At 45.5% G+C, this 17,617-nt stretch overlaps 1 protein-coding gene across 4 annotated transcripts in view; it reads left to right on the plus strand.

The window, feature by feature from the left end:
- FYN (FYN proto-oncogene, Src family tyrosine kinase) overlaps positions 1-17,617 on the plus strand; it is a 211,013-nt gene that overhangs the window by 139,938 nt on the left and 53,458 nt on the right. For all 4 annotated transcript variants that reach the window (XM_072831723.1, XM_072831720.1, XM_072831721.1 and 1 more), the window contains 2 exons: positions 13,567-13,824; positions 17,372-17,468. In XM_072831723.1, coding sequence (XP_072687824.1) covers positions 13,578-13,824; positions 17,372-17,468 — 344 coding nt within the window. In that variant the 5' untranslated portion in view covers positions 13,567-13,577. The remainder of the gene's footprint in view (positions 1-13,566; positions 13,825-17,371; positions 17,469-17,617) is intronic.

Raw genomic sequence — 17,617 nt, forward strand, 5'->3', positions numbered from 1 at the left:
GGTCAGGACCAGAGCCTATCTCGAATACCTGAGCTGGTGGTGCCGTGTCGTGAGCCGTCCTTCACTTGAGCAGCAGAGGGAAGTGGAGGGGATGGTTGGGTCTTCTGAAAACCACATGAGAAAGAGCATTTTAAACCATCGTGCAAAAAAAAAATAAAAGCTGTAGGGCATAGCCATGCCTGGTTCTTATCATGTTGTAAAAACTCTCACGATATGCCACGGTCCAGGCCCTGGCCATGGCCGAGGGACAGCTGAGCATTCACAGCCACACCTGACCACTTAGGTCACTCCGTAGGTCCTCAGGATCAATAACGTTCATCTAGGGCTGCGGAGAGTGGAGACCCCTGGGCCTGTTCACAGACTCAGTTCTGCTCAAATGTGTACAGGAGGGCTGGGCTCCTTCAGGAATGTTGGGCCTGGTATAAGAGCTCCTTCTTGAGGCCTGTTGCTGGACCGACAAGGAAACAGGCCTCCACGGTGTCAGGGGATATGCTCCGGACCACGGGGCACCTCACAGCCTTGCCCCAGGCTCTGCCACTGCTCCCACGCCTTCTCTAATCCGGGACCCGGTTCTCCAGGACTGAGGTGTCCTGGGGACTTCGGAGCCAGCCCTAAGCTGGACCGCTGTAAAGAGAAGAACACTGAAAGAGCACGTTCAGCCCTAGTGCAAAACATAAAATATCGGTGGGACACAGCAATGCCCAGCGCCTGTCACACCATTAAATTTCTCATCCTGGGTTCCTTTCAAAAAGAATGATGAAAATGGCGAGGAGCGAAGCATGCTCCTCAAAAGGAAACACGGGGCCGTAGGAAGAGGATGTGATCGCATTAGACATGGATCCGGGTCCCACTGACTGGGTAACCCCAGGCAAGTCAACTTGAACCCTGTGAGCCCGAGATTCCTTAACTGTGAAATACCCTTCCGAGGTGGTTCGGAAAATTGACTGAGATACCGTACGTGAAGTGCCAAGCACAAGATAAGTTTTCAATAAATGGTAGCCATTGTCACGGCTTGTTGCCACTATCCGACTAACCTGCTTTCACTTGAGTTTAACTGTTGGTATCGAAGGAGGTTAGAAGCTATGGCGGAGAAAGAAACCAAGTAAGTGAGCAGTAGAGCCACCTTCGACCTCTATGCTAGATTTCCTTCCTTCTTGTGTTAGGGCACAGGCTGCCTGTTAGAACAAAAAGACCCGGCCCACTCCTCCCTGCAAACATCCAGTGGCTCCCACGAGATGGGCACTCATGCCTCTCGTGCTGGGTCCGAGACCACAGCTCTGAGGCCGATGAGCAGCCGTGCTCCACAAGACCATCTGGGGCTCAGGTTCCCCTGTGCTGCCGTTCAGCCATCCGCTGTTGAGTTGCCATCCTCTGCCTGCGTGAGGCCAACTCACCAGCAGCACGTCCACTTTCCAGCCCACAGGCAGTGGGAAGGAGGATGGAGAGCACCCCACTCCCTTTTAGAAGACCCAGGGGTTGAACATACCAGCTCCATTCCCAACCCGTTGACCAGAATTTGCCTTGGCCGAGCCCAGCTGCAGGGGAGTGCGAAGTGGAGTTTGCAGGTGCCTGGCCATGGGGTCGCTGCCGAGGGAGGGGGTGGGGCTGTGGCACAGCGAGCCCTGGGCCGCACCCTTCTCACCACCCCCCACCTAGGCCCCTTCTCAGTGTGCGGAGTTGGGCCTCAAGGCTGCGTGTCCCTTGCCCCTCGGGCCACGGGCAGCCGTATCCGGTACCAGAAGCTGCCAGGGGACCATGTGGGCCGTCTTCTCTAAGGACATAAACCCCAGGCTCACCTACTGCTCAAGACAAGGCTCTGGAAAGCACACTCTGCCGCTTTCACGCGCCCAGTGGGGCCGCCGTTGGATGGCTTTATGGTAAACGTAAGCCATGGTGTCTACGCAACTATGCTGGTATGGAAACCGCAGCTTTCCTTTTCAGATTTGTTAACAGCAACCTGGCAGGATTTCTCTCTGGTGCCAAGTAGGTCATCAGCCAGTGGTCTCGGCACACGTGTTCCTCCCACAGAGCGGCCACAGCCCGGGGCCGGGGCAAGCATCGCTGCCTGCCCTCGGCGGGTGCACGTTCCCTTCCTCTCACTTGTTACCTCCCGCTGCTAATCTCCTCATGCCTCTGTGGGCACCCGGCCTGCAGGCTTGCTTTCATGGGCGCAGACCTCCTGTGAAAGCCTCTCTGACGCAACCACCGCATCGTCAGGTGAGAAGAGTCATCTGAGGGGAAGGCAGAGACAGTCGCGCTCCCTTTAGGCGCGGGGGCCGCAGGAGGAGGCTGGCTAGAGCCCCGCCGGCCTCTGGTTCCTTTGTTCCCATCCTCACTGTCCCTGTTGTTCCTCGTCCCAGGAAAGGCCTAGAGTTAGGGGCACTTCTGCAGGCCGACTTTATCAGCATTCACACCAAAGCAGCTGCCAAGGAGCTTTGAAATTCTAGACCCCTGCAAGGGATGCAAAAGTTACGGCTTGGAGTGTTGCACATTCCTTGCAACTTTAGAAAACGCCAACATAAAGATCCAGGGGAGGGGGGACAGGGCTTCATGTCGGTCTTCAAAGAAAAGACATCTGCCTCAGTGCCAAAAACACAACGCAAGTGGCTTCACAACCAAATTCTCAGGACGGTGGATTTTGATGCGCTCCGACTCCATAACCAGACAAGTCATCAGTGGAAAGGGGGTCTCCCGGGGACATGAACACAAACATGAGCTCGAGGGCAAAAAAAAGAAAAAAAGAAAAGGAAAAGGAAAATTTCCTTATTCAAAGTCCATTCTGTTTCTTCAAAGGAGTAGAGCTTCTTGACTGGAACTGATGAATTAAAGGGAAAAAGAATTCACTGTTTTCTGAAAGGATGAGGCCACTTTTGCAGAATCATCTGGCGAGAAACCTCCACAGAGACTAGAAAGATTGGCAGAGAGGGTCTTTGTTTGGCCTTGGAGAGTGAACCTCCTTCGCGTTCACTCTCCACATTGGCGGGCAGGGGGCATTGATGACGCCTGTTCACACAGCTGCATTGTGCTAATGTGCTTTCTTGTGGCTCCGCCAGGTGACACCCTGACCCTTGGGCCCTTGGCCAGTTCAGCCCAGAAAGCCAGGCTCTGCCACTGTGGCCCAGATGTGACACTGACTCTCCTGTTTCCTTTGGCCGGTTCGTGAAAGGAAGCCTACATTTTTATTTTTGTTTTCCTCTGGTTGTTTTTATATAATGGGACCAAGGAGAGTAGAAAGATACTTGACCAAGTACCAACATTAATTAGGAAGAAGCATCTTTGTTGAACCCTAGATGTTTTTGAAAAACTTTAGGCCACATGAACCAGCGTTGGTTACTATTCTGTGCCCTGCTTGGAAAACACCAAATTCTAAGGACTGGAGAATTCTAGTCAAAGTCCAAAGCCAAACCATCAAAATGCCAGGCTGAATGTCCCAACAGGAAAGAGTGAGGGTAACAAGAGGAAAATGCAGAATTTTTCTGCCTGCCTCCCTGAGCAAGTTGTCTTGTGTCCACCAACAGCAAGCATCCAGAGAAAAATGTATTTCGCTTCATTCTCCCCACCTAGAGCCATGCCCGCGTGTGGTCTTCAGGCCCTCACTCACAGAGAGGTCTTGCAGGCACCTTAATAACCAGAACTCCTTGTATTCCAACGTTGACTTGTTCAGAGCACGATCATACTGACTTCATTGGGTTTCCCCAGGTACCTAGGAGCTTGGGACCTGAAGGCTCTCAAGAACCCACTAATCTAGCCACCCCACTTCTGGTTCTGGTATCCCAGATTCTACTCCTTGCCACCTGCGTGGTCCTCTGAGTAGATTGTACGCTGTGGCTTTGCTTACTCTGTGCCCTTAATTAGATGTTCATGGCCGTGCATCTGTGTACATTCACCACCCCACCCCCAGCACTGCTCCCTCACTGCCCCCTTCCCAGCGCAGATGTTATGAAGACTCACTCAGAAACTTCTCTGCCCTAGGGGCGCCTGGGTGGCTCAGTTGGCTAAGCAGACGACTGTCGACTTAGGTTCAGGTCATGACCTCAGGGTCCTGGGATCGGGCCCTGCATCGGGCTCTACACTCAACGGGGAGTCTGCTTGAGGATTCTGTACCCGCACCCCCCCCATAAATAAATTAATTTAAAAGTAAAATAGAAGAGGAAATCTGTTCTTCGGTACCTTTCACCTTTCAAACCTTCCAGGAGGAGAGGTTGCTTCTTTTTTTTTTTTTTTTTTTTTTTTTGAGAGGTTGCTTCTTAATAGACGTTAGAATCAGTCCGTCTCACTCTCAACCTCTCGTTAATGTTTCAGTTCACAAAGCATACTTCATCCATGTGTGGTTATATACTTCTATACAAATTATATCAGCAACTGATGAAATTAAAGAGATCTTTCCTGTTTAAAAAAATGCTTTATTATAAAAATTGTGCTTTCTTAGTATAGAAAAGCTGAGGGGAAAAAAAAAAAAACAGAAGAAAGATTAGTCACACGTGGTGTTATCCTGCCACACACCACCAACAAGCATCTTGGTATCTTTCCCTCCAAACAGTTTTTAAGGCATTGGTCATATAGTCACAATCATGTGATCCTTCTTACTATGATATGAGCATTTTTCCATATTACTAATAATTTTCCATAAGCATAAGTGTTCATTTCTGTCTTACTTTACTTGATGGGCACGCCTCACCATTTACTTAGCCATCATCTTCTTGTTAAGTAATAAGCAAGTTTTCTAACTTTCAAATTATAAGTAATGTATCATAGGATGTCTTCATGTGTCATTTTTCAGAAAGCGTTTTTTCAGCACAGATTCACAAAGAGCAGGCCCATTTTTAAGGGTTTTTTTTATGATATTGTCAGATTGGTTCTTGAAAAGGTTATACACTAATTCCTTGTCTTCTGTCAGCGATATATGAGAATAGGCATTTCAGGTCACTATTGTCAGACTTCCTTTTGAAATTTGGTTAATCTGAGAGGTGAAAGTCTCTCATTAGTCTACATTGTGCTTCTTTGATTACTACTGAAGGTAACATTTTCCCAGAAGCTTCACAAGTCCTGTTTTCCTTTCTTTGAATTACCAACTAACATGCCTTCCCATTTACCTAATCATAGTGGGGTTTTTTAATCTATATACATTCCTTACATATTAAAATATTAACCCAAGAAAATTGAAAGCATATGTTCACATAAAAGCTTATGCATGAATGTTCATAGCAGCATTATTTCATACAGCCAAGAAGTGGCAACAATCCAAAAGTCGATCAACTGATGATCGGTAAAAAACTAGAGGTATATCCATACAACGGAATGTTTTCAGCCATGAAAAGGAATGAAGTACTGATTCATGCTACAGTATGAATGAACCTTGAAAACTGTGTGCCGGCTGAAAGAAGCCGGTCACCGAAGGCCCCACATTATATGATTGCATTCGTATGAAATGTGTCCAAAAAGGCAAATCTGTGAAGACATAAAACCATTGATTGTCAGGGGTGAAGCTGCGAGGGGAATGAGAAGTAACTGCTTAATGAGTTCAGGTTCCTTTTGGGGGTAATGAAAATGTCCTAGAGATTAGATATGGCAGTGGTTTCCTTTGTATATTAAGCATACAGGTTAATACATCATGCATATGTAATATGTAGATATATTAAAATATATTTAAAAACCACCCAACTGTATACTTTAAGAGGGTGGATTTTATGGTATGTGAATTAAATATCAATAAAAATAAGATAAAAATTCAAACTAGTAACCACAAAAGCACTTTTTTTCTTCCCAAACGGGTGGGAGAAGACCTGAAAAACTTCACAATCTGTGCTCTCCTTCTGAACCCTTTGACATAGAGACGCTTAAAACATTTCTTTCTTTCTTTCTTTCTTTTTTTTAATTAACATTTTGCTCTTGTCTTAACTCTGGGATCTGAAGCGAAGTGAATGTAAGAAGAAAATGTTCTTCCCTCCTTTTGGAGCCTTTCCACGGTTTGATGTTAAAACCTCATTTGGCCATTTGTGTTTGGGACTTGTTCCAGCTTCTCGTTGACTGCAGTGTTAAACCTCACCATTGGGGTCTAATGCTTCCATTTCTTTTTTTTATTAAGTGCTTTTGAATCTCCGGGCATTGGGGAATGGAAGGTTTTACAGAAGGGAAAGGAGAATACGCTACAGGGTGTGAGCCACTGCTTCTTGGCCTGGCCGTCATTTGAACCAGATAAGCCAGGGAGGTAGCCAAAAAATATTCTAGGTGCCAGGAATATGGGTTTTTTTTTCCTTAAAGTAATGTGACATTTGTGAGCATGATTTATAGTAGTTCAGCTCCTTTGCTGTGCAGTACGGAACAAGATCCATCCTTCTCACCCTCCAGAGGACCTTGCAGCGTCATGCACAAATGATCATCCAACAGCACCTCTTATTATTTCCAAAGCAAAGCTTTCATTTGATTTTTAAATAGGATCCGTTCTCCTACTATTGCATGTGGCCAGCATCTGCACTGTATATGTACCTGCGTTGGCATCACCTCAAAGATGTGACGTGGTATTGCTTGTGGGGTGGGAGGGGGGCTCTCCCTTATGGGACTCCACCAAGAGTAGAGATCTATTATTTTGTGCCTGGAGGAGGCATTGCTTGTGCTCTGTTTATACAGTAAATATGTTCCAGCAAGTTTTGCCTGTACAGCAAATCATGTCAGTGCTCACTCCTTTGTGGTGTGTATAAACACTCACTGCATTAGGACCTGTCCAGAGCTTCGGTGCCATCGGTTCAAATGCTCATGGAGACCCTACACCACATGAAGGAAGCCCGTGACTCACCACACGCGGCATGGTCCCCGAACCCTTACAGAGCCCACGGTCTTGAGGCAGGATGTAATGCAGGGGAGTGAGGCCCAGTGCCTAATGTCAGGGTCCCCAGTAGTCATGCCCATGAAGCTGAGCTCTGTAGAACCAGGAGACCATCCCCACAGGCCTCTCCCTCCCCTCCTTTCACCACACACCCACACCCCTACGTGGACTAGCCAGGAGTCCACAGGGCAAAAAGCAACTCTGATCTACAGGCTCCGTGCACCAGCCATGGAATCAGTCTGACTGCCTTCAGATCTCATCTCCACCCTGACTGAGCTGTGGGCAAAGTCTCAAACCTCTCTGTTCCTCTGTTGTAAAACAAGGGGACATCATGATACCTCTGTCTTAGCATTGTCCTGAGAACCTAGTGAGACAGTATGTTCCAGTACATAGGATAGTGCCTGGCTTGCAGTGAGCCCTCATTGGACATTGGTCATCACCACCAAGATTGGAGCCTTTATCTCACTGCTGCCCATTCCACCAAAATAGGGATTAGTTTTCTCTTGCTGTGTCACAAATTACTACAGACGTAGCAGCTTAAACAGCCCCCATCTATTAGCTCACAGTTCTGAGCATCTGGGCATGGTGTGGCTGACCTCTCTGCTCCCAAGGCTGTGTTGGCCAACAGCATTCTCATCCCAAGCCTCAAGGGAAGAATCCACCTCCAAGTTCCTGGCCCAGTTCAAGTCCTTACAGTTGTAGGGCTGAGGTCCCCGTTTCTTGGCTTCTTGCAGCCGGGAACTGTTCTCAGGCCCCAAAGGCCACCCGCATTTCTGGCCACATGGTCCCCTCTATCTGCAAAGCCAGCAGCGGAGAACATCCCTCCCCTTGAATGCCTCTTACATTTTGTTATCTACTTCTCCAGAGAGAGCCCAGTCCCTTTCAAAGGCTCACTTGATGAGGTCAGGTCCACCTGGGATAATTTCTCTCTGTTGAAGTCAACCATGCCAAATAAAATAGCCTAATCGAGGGAGTGATTATCCCATCAGTCATGAGTCCTAGGACTCATACAGGGTTTGTAGCACCAAGGGCAGGAATCTGGGGCACACCTTGGAGTTCTGCTGACCACACCACGTTTTTAGCAAGGCACATGTTTTCACCCCTTCCTTCCATTTGGCAGCAAAGAAGCAGAGTCCTGTGTATTCTTTTTTTATAGCCAGTCTGGGATTACTGGCTGGACCCCATACCAATGCTGTCTGTGCTTCAGGCCTCGGGTATTTACATGCCCAACATACCATCCCATCTGTGACCTTTTCCCTGCCTTGGGACCGTGGGGAGTGTCTGTGCTCCCTCTAATAATGTTCTGCTTTTTCTCCAGCCTCCCCGGTCGGCACTGGCCCTTCTGCCCTGGGTGTCCTCAAAAGACAACACCACCTGTACTCTCTTGTGGGGTGTTAGGACCCAATGTCCTCCAAAGAGGAAAAGTCCCATCGTAAAGAATTGAAAGTGCTGGGAAATTTGGTTGACAGGTTCTGTGTCCCAGTGGCCATTGCCATCAACATGGCCCTCTCTGTCTCTAAATGTCCTGCTTCCAGCAGTTATGTGGTGAAAACCAAAGCAAGCCTTCCCTAGACTTTCAAGGGATTCATTTTCTCGATGGAGAACATAGCAAGATACCGCAGGTTGATTCTTGTGGATGTTTCCAATTTGACAAGGATTAAGAACCCCCTGCCATGGCTCTCTACCCAGAAGTCAAGGCCTTTGTGATGTGTTTCTGAGACCTCTCACACTTTTGCCTCATGTAATTACTATTGACCAGAAAAGGGTGGTGGTTGCTCATTAAACTACCAGTTTTTGCTGTGTTTCCCAAGAAGTGTATGAGACTGTGCAGTTGATCTACAATTCAGCTTTCAATTCTTTTTTCAACTGCCCCTATCTCAGTTGCTTTGTTTGGTTTCTAGGTTCTCTTGTTCCTTCACTTTTACTATGATTTGCACCCAGGTAAAGTGGAGACCAGCTAAAGGGAAGGTGAATGATACCACCAAGAAACATGTCACATCAGGGTACAGTAAGAGTGTGGCTTTCTACCTGTCACTCTTCAAAGTCTGCACTGTCAGCAGCAAGGATGGCAACCTATGCCTCAGGGCTCTCACTTCCCCACACCCACCTAGGTTGGTTTCCAAGACAAAAGTGCTCTCGCTGCTGAAATTAAAATTATTTGTTGTCACTTTCACCTTTCTTCCTCCTGCCATCCCTCCTCTGCCTGCAAGTTTATATGTCTCAAGAGAAGGTAATTTGCTTTTGCAGAAGACTGCCAGTGGCCTTTTCCCCCTCTTTGGTATTTAGTTCTCTGAAATCTTTTCGGAAGTCCTATGGCGTTAGGACCTGAGTATATACAGGTGTTGCTTTAATGATTGGCATACGGGGAAATGGGAGCTTACCTTTTGTTTTATCTGTGTTTAATGTGCACCTAGGAGACTGGACTGTGGTCTGTGGCATGGGTGGAGGGAGTGTATGTTCAACCAGACTCATTCTGCATCAAAGCAGCCCATGCCCAGAGTCGTGGATAGATTCCATCTTTGATGGCAGCTTCAGTCAATCACTCGAGGGCTTATGTGAAGAAGAACTCTGAGGCCACACGTGGCATAGCACCAGAAAGTGCTGTGATGGGTTGATTGCCATGCTCACAGGAACAGGGTGTGGCAATTCTCGGATTCTCTCTGACAACTCTTCCCTGAGTTGCTTAATGCTGTTGGCACATATAAGATCCACAGGACTAAGGAAATTTCACGTGTCAGGTTTTCCTTGCGTAACAGAAAGAGCCCTTCAGTCTTGCCAAAGGATTGAAGACAGGGAAGGCTTTGTGGCTGTAATCCAGACACCTCAACCACGGTTACAGGATCTTATTGGTCAAAGTGCTTGTCCACCAGCTTCTCTAGGCATAGCAGCATGCAGAGAAGGATGGTCATGAGTTCATGGTGTGTGATTTACTAGTCAGAGTAATTCCAAAGTCCCACTTCCGGAATAGCATTATGCAGTGTTTCCCGGTGCCCCACGGATCTTGTGCCAGTATATTAGTACATTATACATTCATAATGGACCTACGGCATTGGCCATAAATGCCACACCACAGAACTATATGTAATAAAGGATTTTTTTTTTAAATTTTAACTCAAATGCTCAGAAGTTTGTCTCATGGCATGGCAAGGAATCTGAAGTCATGTTGAGTACAGCTCATAGAGTGTCTTCCGACTTTTCCATCAGGAAATGGTTAGTCTAACTGCCCCAAGTGGGAGGAAGAAGACCACAAGTTCTTACACAAATATTTTCATTGTGATCAACTTTTAATGTCTTGAGCCTGCATTTACTGATTTATTTCAGTGTCTTCATATTTGCAAACAAGGGGAAGAGAGGAAGCAAGACCTGTGCAGAAACCTCTTACTCGAAACTGCCAATGTGTAAGGTAGTAACAGAGCTATCCCTTCTACAAAAGAGGATTGTTTCCTCCAAAATTGTTTTGACCAACTTTTGTTTTTTTGCATTTTAATCATTTAATAAATACGTATTGAGCTCTACAATATAGCATGCAACAATATTCTAGATAATAAAACAAAACCAAAAAATAATCCCTGCCATCAGGGAGCTTACCATTTGTTTCCTTTCGTTTTTTCATAGTTATATATGTGGTGTTAGTTGTTTATTTCCAGTGGTGATACTTTTTCTTAGTGGATTGTGAAAGATTAGTTTTTTTTCTTAGAGTGGTTTAGATATAAGGCCCTATTTTCAGTGGGGTTCTGATGTGTCATTTTTGTTTTGTTTTGTTTTGTTTTGTTGGACTTGAAAGAGTAGTTTGTATTGGGAGTTCTCTTTGGTTCAGATTCTTTTCTCTGTGGAAAGGAACAAGCTTCTAGGGAAGAATCAGCATTTCTTATCAATTTTTAAATTGATACCTAGCCTACCTAGCCTGCCTGTTCTCCTAGGAAAGGCATCGTGAATTGCACATTGATCACACATATAAGGGAAACCGCTGTTACATACAATTTCAGAAATCTAGATATAAATTCTTTCTCCTCCATAAATCAGGATTTCACAACCTTGATGCTATTAACATTTGGAGCCGATTAGTTCTTTGTCATTGGAGGCTGTCCTGTTCATTGCAGAATGTTTAGCAGCATCCCTGGTCTCTACTAAATACAGTAGTACCTCTTATCCCTAAGTTTCAGCAACCAAAAGTGTCTCCAGACATTGCCTGTTATGTCCCTTTGTGGGGATGAGAAGAGTAAAGTTGACCCCCGCTGAGAATCGCTGATGTAAATGGTGTGATTCCGTGATTCGGGTCTCACACCTTCTAATTAGAGTAAGCCAGTGAAATCCCTGAAAAAAGTGCCTGGGACAAGAACTATCTCTGTCTGGCCTTTGTGGAAGCTCAAAGCAACTCTCTTCCATGAAAAAGTTAATATAAAGTGAGCAAGTTATTTATCAGTCTTGTGAAGCAATACCAACCACAAATGATGAAATTCCTTCAATAAATCATGCCTTGGAGATAGTTTGCATTTCCTATTGGAAATTTGTTAAAATGGCATTCATCTACCATAAGTTAGAGAGCATGTTGGACCCAGTGTACTGTAAGTTAGTCTCAAGAGATTTATGCGTAAATGTGTTCCAGATTGGGTGATCTCAGCTCAAGCAGTAGGCGGCTCAATTTCCAGACATTTCCATTCTCAGGAACTGCCATTGAATTCAATAAGTATTTATTGAAATGTGTAATGTAAGAGGACTTTAGAGCACTCTTATGCTGCTTTCATGTCCTTTTTCCCCAGAAAAGCAGAGCTCAGAACAGTGCCTGCCGCCAAGAAGAGTCTCTCTATCTGATGTGGCACTCCACACTTTGGATCACAAAATACTCAGAAAAACTAAGATACTCAGAAAAACTGGCTCCCTCATTCTTCTCCACTACTGCAAGCCCCTTCTCTTCCTGTACCAGCTTTGCCCTCCCCAGTGAACACATGTAATTACACATGATGTCATGCATTTCTTATTTGATCCTTGGGTTTCATATAGGCCACTTTTCAGAGTTTTGGAAGCCCTTTCCCATCCATTGCATGTTCAGCCTACCTCCATCAACCCGACAGGGTATTACAGTCCAAAGTACGATCATTTAACCAACTTAACCTTGTATTTCTGAATTCTCCTTATTTGTCACAAATAGCAATAGATTAAAAAATTCAGGATCAGCCACTACTGTAAGTCACTGAGAGCAGAGTTGGTCTTGATGCAGAAAGAAAGAGTGAAAGACAAACATACTAGGCTAGAGAATCTTCACTCATTTGACTGCTGTTTGTTGAGCACTTGTGCATGCCAAGCACTAGCATTAGAACTATGATAAAAGTGGACAGGGCACTGCTTTCCCGGAACCCACAGTCCACTGGGCAATGAGAGAAGTGGACAGACCATGTTTTAATATGGCACAATAGGTGGAAAATCAAGATGCCATGGGAGCACTTAGAAAGAGCATCACCCCAGCCTTGGAAGAAGGGTATGGGACCAGAGAAGGCTTCGTGGAGGAAGCAGTGTCTTACCTGGAACATGAAGGATATGTTGCACATCAGGAAAGAATGTTCGAGTCCAGGGAACATTGAACCTTTAAGGAACTGAGAAGCTTGCATGTTTGTATAGTAGAGTGTGAGACAGGGAAAGTGAGAAGTAAAAAGGAAACAGCTAAGGTTGCTTCTCAGAATTGTGGCTCGAGCAAGTCAGTCATTGATGGTGGTGGCATTTCAAAGATGAGCATAGAAGTAGGTTTGGAGGAGGGTGGTGTGACAATGACCTGAGTTTTTAATCTACCACTCACTCTAGAACGTGGGATTGATTTTTTTAAATATTTTTGAAAGATGTCAAAAGCTAATGGAAATTTGGAAAGTTAATTAGCAGCTTTAAATGATTTTGTTACTGTAGGCTATCATGACATCTGGCAAATATGGTCGGACCTCTTAGTTTCTTCTGCCTATTTTATTTTATTTTATTTTATTTATATTTTTTTTTTAGAGGAGGGAAGAGGCAAAGGGAGAGGGAAAGAGAGAGAATCTTGAACAGAGTCCACGCCCAGCCCAGAACCCTATGTGGAACTGGATCTCACGACCCTGAGATCATGACCTGAGCCAAAGTCAAGAGTCAGACACTTAACCGACTGAGTCACCCAGGCCCTCCTAATTTTATTTTTTCATCCAGCAGCTGTTTCTTAATATTGATACTTATCACCATCTTACTGCTTAAAATCTACCAGGAATGTGCCTGAAGAATGGGTAGCCATGAAAAAAAAGAAGTATGGCGAGCTGTTTAGAGGCTGTATTCCGGCTTTTCCAACATTCTTCCACCTTCTTCCTTAGATTTTTTGTTGTTGCCATAATGGAGATTTTTATTCTAATATTGCATAGACTTTCTAGAGCATACATTATTCTTTTAGATGACTAAATAAAAGCATAATATGTAGTATTGGACTCTCTTTAAGCAGGGTGTGATGTTAGAGGATTTTAAGGGGTGCAGGCCTCATCCGAGGCAATTGCTGCCTGGTAACCATACCCTGTGTGGTTCCCGACACCTAGAGCAGATGGGGAACAAATGCGATTGTCAAGTTAAAGGCCATGAGATTGCTTCTAACCATCAACCTAAGCCACTGCTTTCCCTCATGTCCCTTTCAGGCCTGAATAGCCAGGCGTGAGCCTGACAAATGATTCCTCTTTAATCCAGCAACCCAGCAACTGAGGAGCATCCAAGTTCACATGCTTCCTTTTTGTGTTCAACAGGAATTTAGATAATGGGCTGTGTGCAATGTAAGGATAAAGAAGCAACAAAACTGACAGAGGAGAGGGATGGCAGCCTGAACCAGAGCTCCGGGTACCGCTATGGCACAGACCCCACTCCTCAGCACTACCCCAGCTTCGGCGTGACCTCCATCCCAAACTACAACAACTTCCACGCGGCCGGAGGCCAAGGACTCACTGTCTTTGGGGGTGTGAACTCTTCATCTCATACCGGGACCTTGCGTACCAGGGGAGGAACGGGTAAGCATTAAGCCATTCTTAATTCTTTTGTCAATTGAACATTTGTGTTCCAGGCAGCTCCCTTTGACAAAGGATTTAACATTCGGTTTTTCATCAGTCCCCATCTATCCAAGGCAGATGAAGGGCTATTAAAAAAAAAAAAAAAAAAAAAAAAACAAAACCAGAGCTTGATGGACAAATGAAAATGCTATCTATAGTGGTACAGGGGGACCTCAGGTTGCTGCTCTGTGAGGATGCTGCATGGGTTGAGAGGTACAGCTTCTGCTAAGGTAGTCTAGGCCAGTCAGTGGTCTCAACCGTGACTGGCAGACTCAACCGTGGCTGGCTGAGTAACAGCTTTTTTGGAATACTGATTCCCATCCCAGATCTTTTGCATCAGAAGCTTTCAGGACTGGATCTGAGAATGTATGTTTTGAGTTCTCCAGATATCAGTGCACTTCCTCCCACCCCTCAGTTAAGAGCCACTTTGTGGGCGGGGGGGGGTGGGGGCAGCACCTCCTCCCTCATCTTCCACCTGGCACCTCTCTCATCTTCCACTGGCACCTCCCAGCCAGTGCAGACATTGGGTAGCATTAGTTTTTGGCCATTCATCTTCGTTAATTCTGTTTCTGATCTTCCCATCATCTTCCATATGACTGAGTTTATCAGCCCTCAAGTATATCATGTATTCTTGTATTTTAAAATCGAATCTCATGTATCCTTAAGGGATCCTTCTCAGCTTTGGTTTTGTTTTGCTTTTTAAGTTTCCTTCTCTTTCCCACCACAAGGCTCTGTTTTACTGCCATGTACATTTGCTGACTTAGCTAATACTTCATAAAATATCTGGCATACATTCTCAGACATATGTTTTGCAAAATATTTGTAAGTTATCTCATGCATCCTTAGCCTTCCAAATCTTCTTCCCAGCATGTGAATCATGGTAACTAGATATTTGACATTATTTGTTCCATACTGTTTTGTTTATTAGAAAAGTTTAAAGAAATGTACATCAGCCAATTATGCTCTTGGCTCATCATGTCTTATATAAGAACCCACTGTGCCTTTTTACCTGGGGAGTTGGCCCTATTGAGGCATTAACAGGTTTGGTTGATTGTTGCCCTTACCCCCACCTCTGCCTACGATAAAGCAGCATAGTTATATCCAAGGCGCCTGATCCAGAGTTTTGGGCATTTTATCATTATATTGTAGTGGTTCCAACTTTCTCTTTAAAGTCAGCCTCACATGAGCAAGTGGATGTTAGTACACTCACCTATCCTTCCTACCTTCCTGGAATGGAGGGAGGAAGGGAGGAGGCATTTTATGGAAGTCTGTCTCTGAGGATACAAGAGGGGGATAAAAAAGAGCCAAAAATGCACCAGCACACACTTCTGTGCCTGCTGAGTTCTTTGCCAACCAGACTGAATTCTGCTGACGCAGACATCGACCTTGTTTGTTCATTCATTCATGAATGCTGGATATGAATCCCTGTGTCTGCAGGTGTCATTCATAAGGTCACTAGAAAGGGCTACTCACCTTGAACATGGGAGTCTATACTGTAGTTAGGGACAATCTTAGTATGAGGCTGCCTGGTCCCTTTTAAGATTTGGAAGTTAAAACATAGTACTCCCAAATGTTGGCACACTCTTCGGCCTTGTATTATTTGGCTTTGCTGTGTGTGCATGTGTGTCTCTCCGCCACTGCTTTTAGTGCTTTAAGGCCAAGAACAGTGCCTGTGTGCCCCTGTGACCTCCTTTGACTCTCCCCTCCATCCTTAGAAGATTAAAAACCCCAGTAAGAACTTGCCAGCTGATGCAGGGGAGATAGTGGGAGATTGGAAGTATCCGCCCTCATGTGCCTTGTCTTCCTCACGGTGGAGCTAGGGCTTGTTTTTAAATTATGTAACAAAAGGAATCTGTTAATAGAGTGTTCAGTGAGAACAGACATGATCTTATAGGCTTCCACTTCTTTGTTTTAAGCCAGTCTCTTTTTCAGGCTTTCAAAGAAATTTAAAGTTGCCAAATGAGCCCTGCTGCTTTGCATGGTCAGACCTTCTGGGTGCCAGGTCTCCTATAGGAAGCCCCATTTGGGATGGGGTAGAAAAACAAGCCCCAGCTCCTTCTCTGGTTTTTGAATAGTCCCAAAGGCACATGTGCTCCCTCGGAACTACCAACATGGCAAAATGGCAGCCTGGTAAAGAGTGAAATCCATGTTGTGCGTTCTTTAGGCCACATCAGGCACTGTGAAATGTGTGGAGATCCAAATGAGGAGCCAGAGAGCCGAGAAATGGAATGTACTCATTAACAATTGCTGCATAACATACCGCAAACTCAGCAGCTTTAAAACAATACATATTTATGATCTCACAGTTCCTGTGGGTCAGAAATCCAGGAATAACTTAACTAGATCCCCCTTTTCAGAACTTCTCACCGGCTGCAATCAAGGTGTATTGGCTGGGCCATAGTCACCTCACAGTCCAACTGAGAAAGATCTGTTGCCAAGCTCATGTGGTGCTGGCAGGACTCAGTTCCTCGTTGGCTCTCAGCCAGAGGCCACCCTCAGCTCTTTGTCATGTGTGCCTTTCCAACATGGCAGTTTACTTAATCAAAGTGTTTAAGCCAAAAGTGGCAATACAGAGAGTCTGCTGGGAAGATAGAAATCACAATCTTTTGGAGCCTAATCACTCATGGGACGTCCCATCACCTTTGCCATGTCCTATTGGTTAGAAGCAAGTCACTAGGTTTGCCCACACTCCAGGGAAGGGAATAACACAAGAGCATGAATACCAGGAGGTTGGAGTCCTTGAGGACTATCTTAGAAGTCTGCCTACTGTATGAAGGAGGTCCTAGGCCACATGGGATGCTGGAGATTTGTCATTGTTGACACCAGACCTGCGCAAAGCAGGAGGGGCCTCTGTGGGGAGCCCCTCAGATAAGAACACATAGAGTGGGTATGAGGAGGAATAAGTGCAAATCAATGCAAGGATAGGCAAATTTATGATAGGAGAGAGGGAGTCCCAGAGCAACTGCAGATGCCAAGAGCAAGACATCATCTAATTGGGGTGAACTTAATGGAGTAGGTCTTCTCAGTCCCAGGCTGCAGAAGGAGTTTCCTGTTACATTCTACATTACTGTCAGGTCATGGGAAGAAGTGCTCTGTTTTACCCTGGACTAACGTGGGCTCCTGAGAGGAGGAGAATTTGTGTCAGATAAAAGATGTCTTTAATTGCTGCAGACCTCCGCAGATCTGAGCGGTAACACTGCTGCTGCCCCCTTGGCTGTGGACATGATGTTAATGCCCATCTCTTCCCGAGGACTCATTCAGAGGTGCACAGAGAAGTGCACCTCCAGCTCTAGGTTTTGGTCGGGTCAAATAATGCTTCCCCTACAAAGACCGAGGCAGAAATTCCGCCCTGCAACTCTGCTATCACACATTAATCACATCACCGCACTGTGTTATCAGTGCTGATTAGATGTAGTTTTTGAGAATGAGATTTGAGTGAAAATTTAATTTCTTGGAATGAATTTCCCCTTGAGTAATAATCTCTCCCCTTTTGATTTTGTTTTCTCAGGAGTGACCCTGTTTGTAGCCCTTTATGATTATGAAGCACGGACAGAAGATGACCTGAGTTTTCACAAAGGAGAGAAATTCCAAATACTGAACAGCTCGTAAGTTTGGAGAGGGAAATGGGGGGGGGGGGGGGAGTATGTTCAGATTGGGAAAGAATACTTGTGTTACCAGTCTGTGTCTTTTTAGTATCTGAAATGCTAAAGGAACACCTGCTAACCTCATTAATGAGTAGATACTGAACTTATGA

Source organism: Canis lupus, chromosome 7, assembly GCF_048164855.1.
Source record: "Canis lupus baileyi chromosome 7, mCanLup2.hap1, whole genome shotgun sequence".
Classification (NCBI taxonomy): domain Eukaryota; kingdom Metazoa; phylum Chordata; class Mammalia; order Carnivora; family Canidae; genus Canis; species Canis lupus.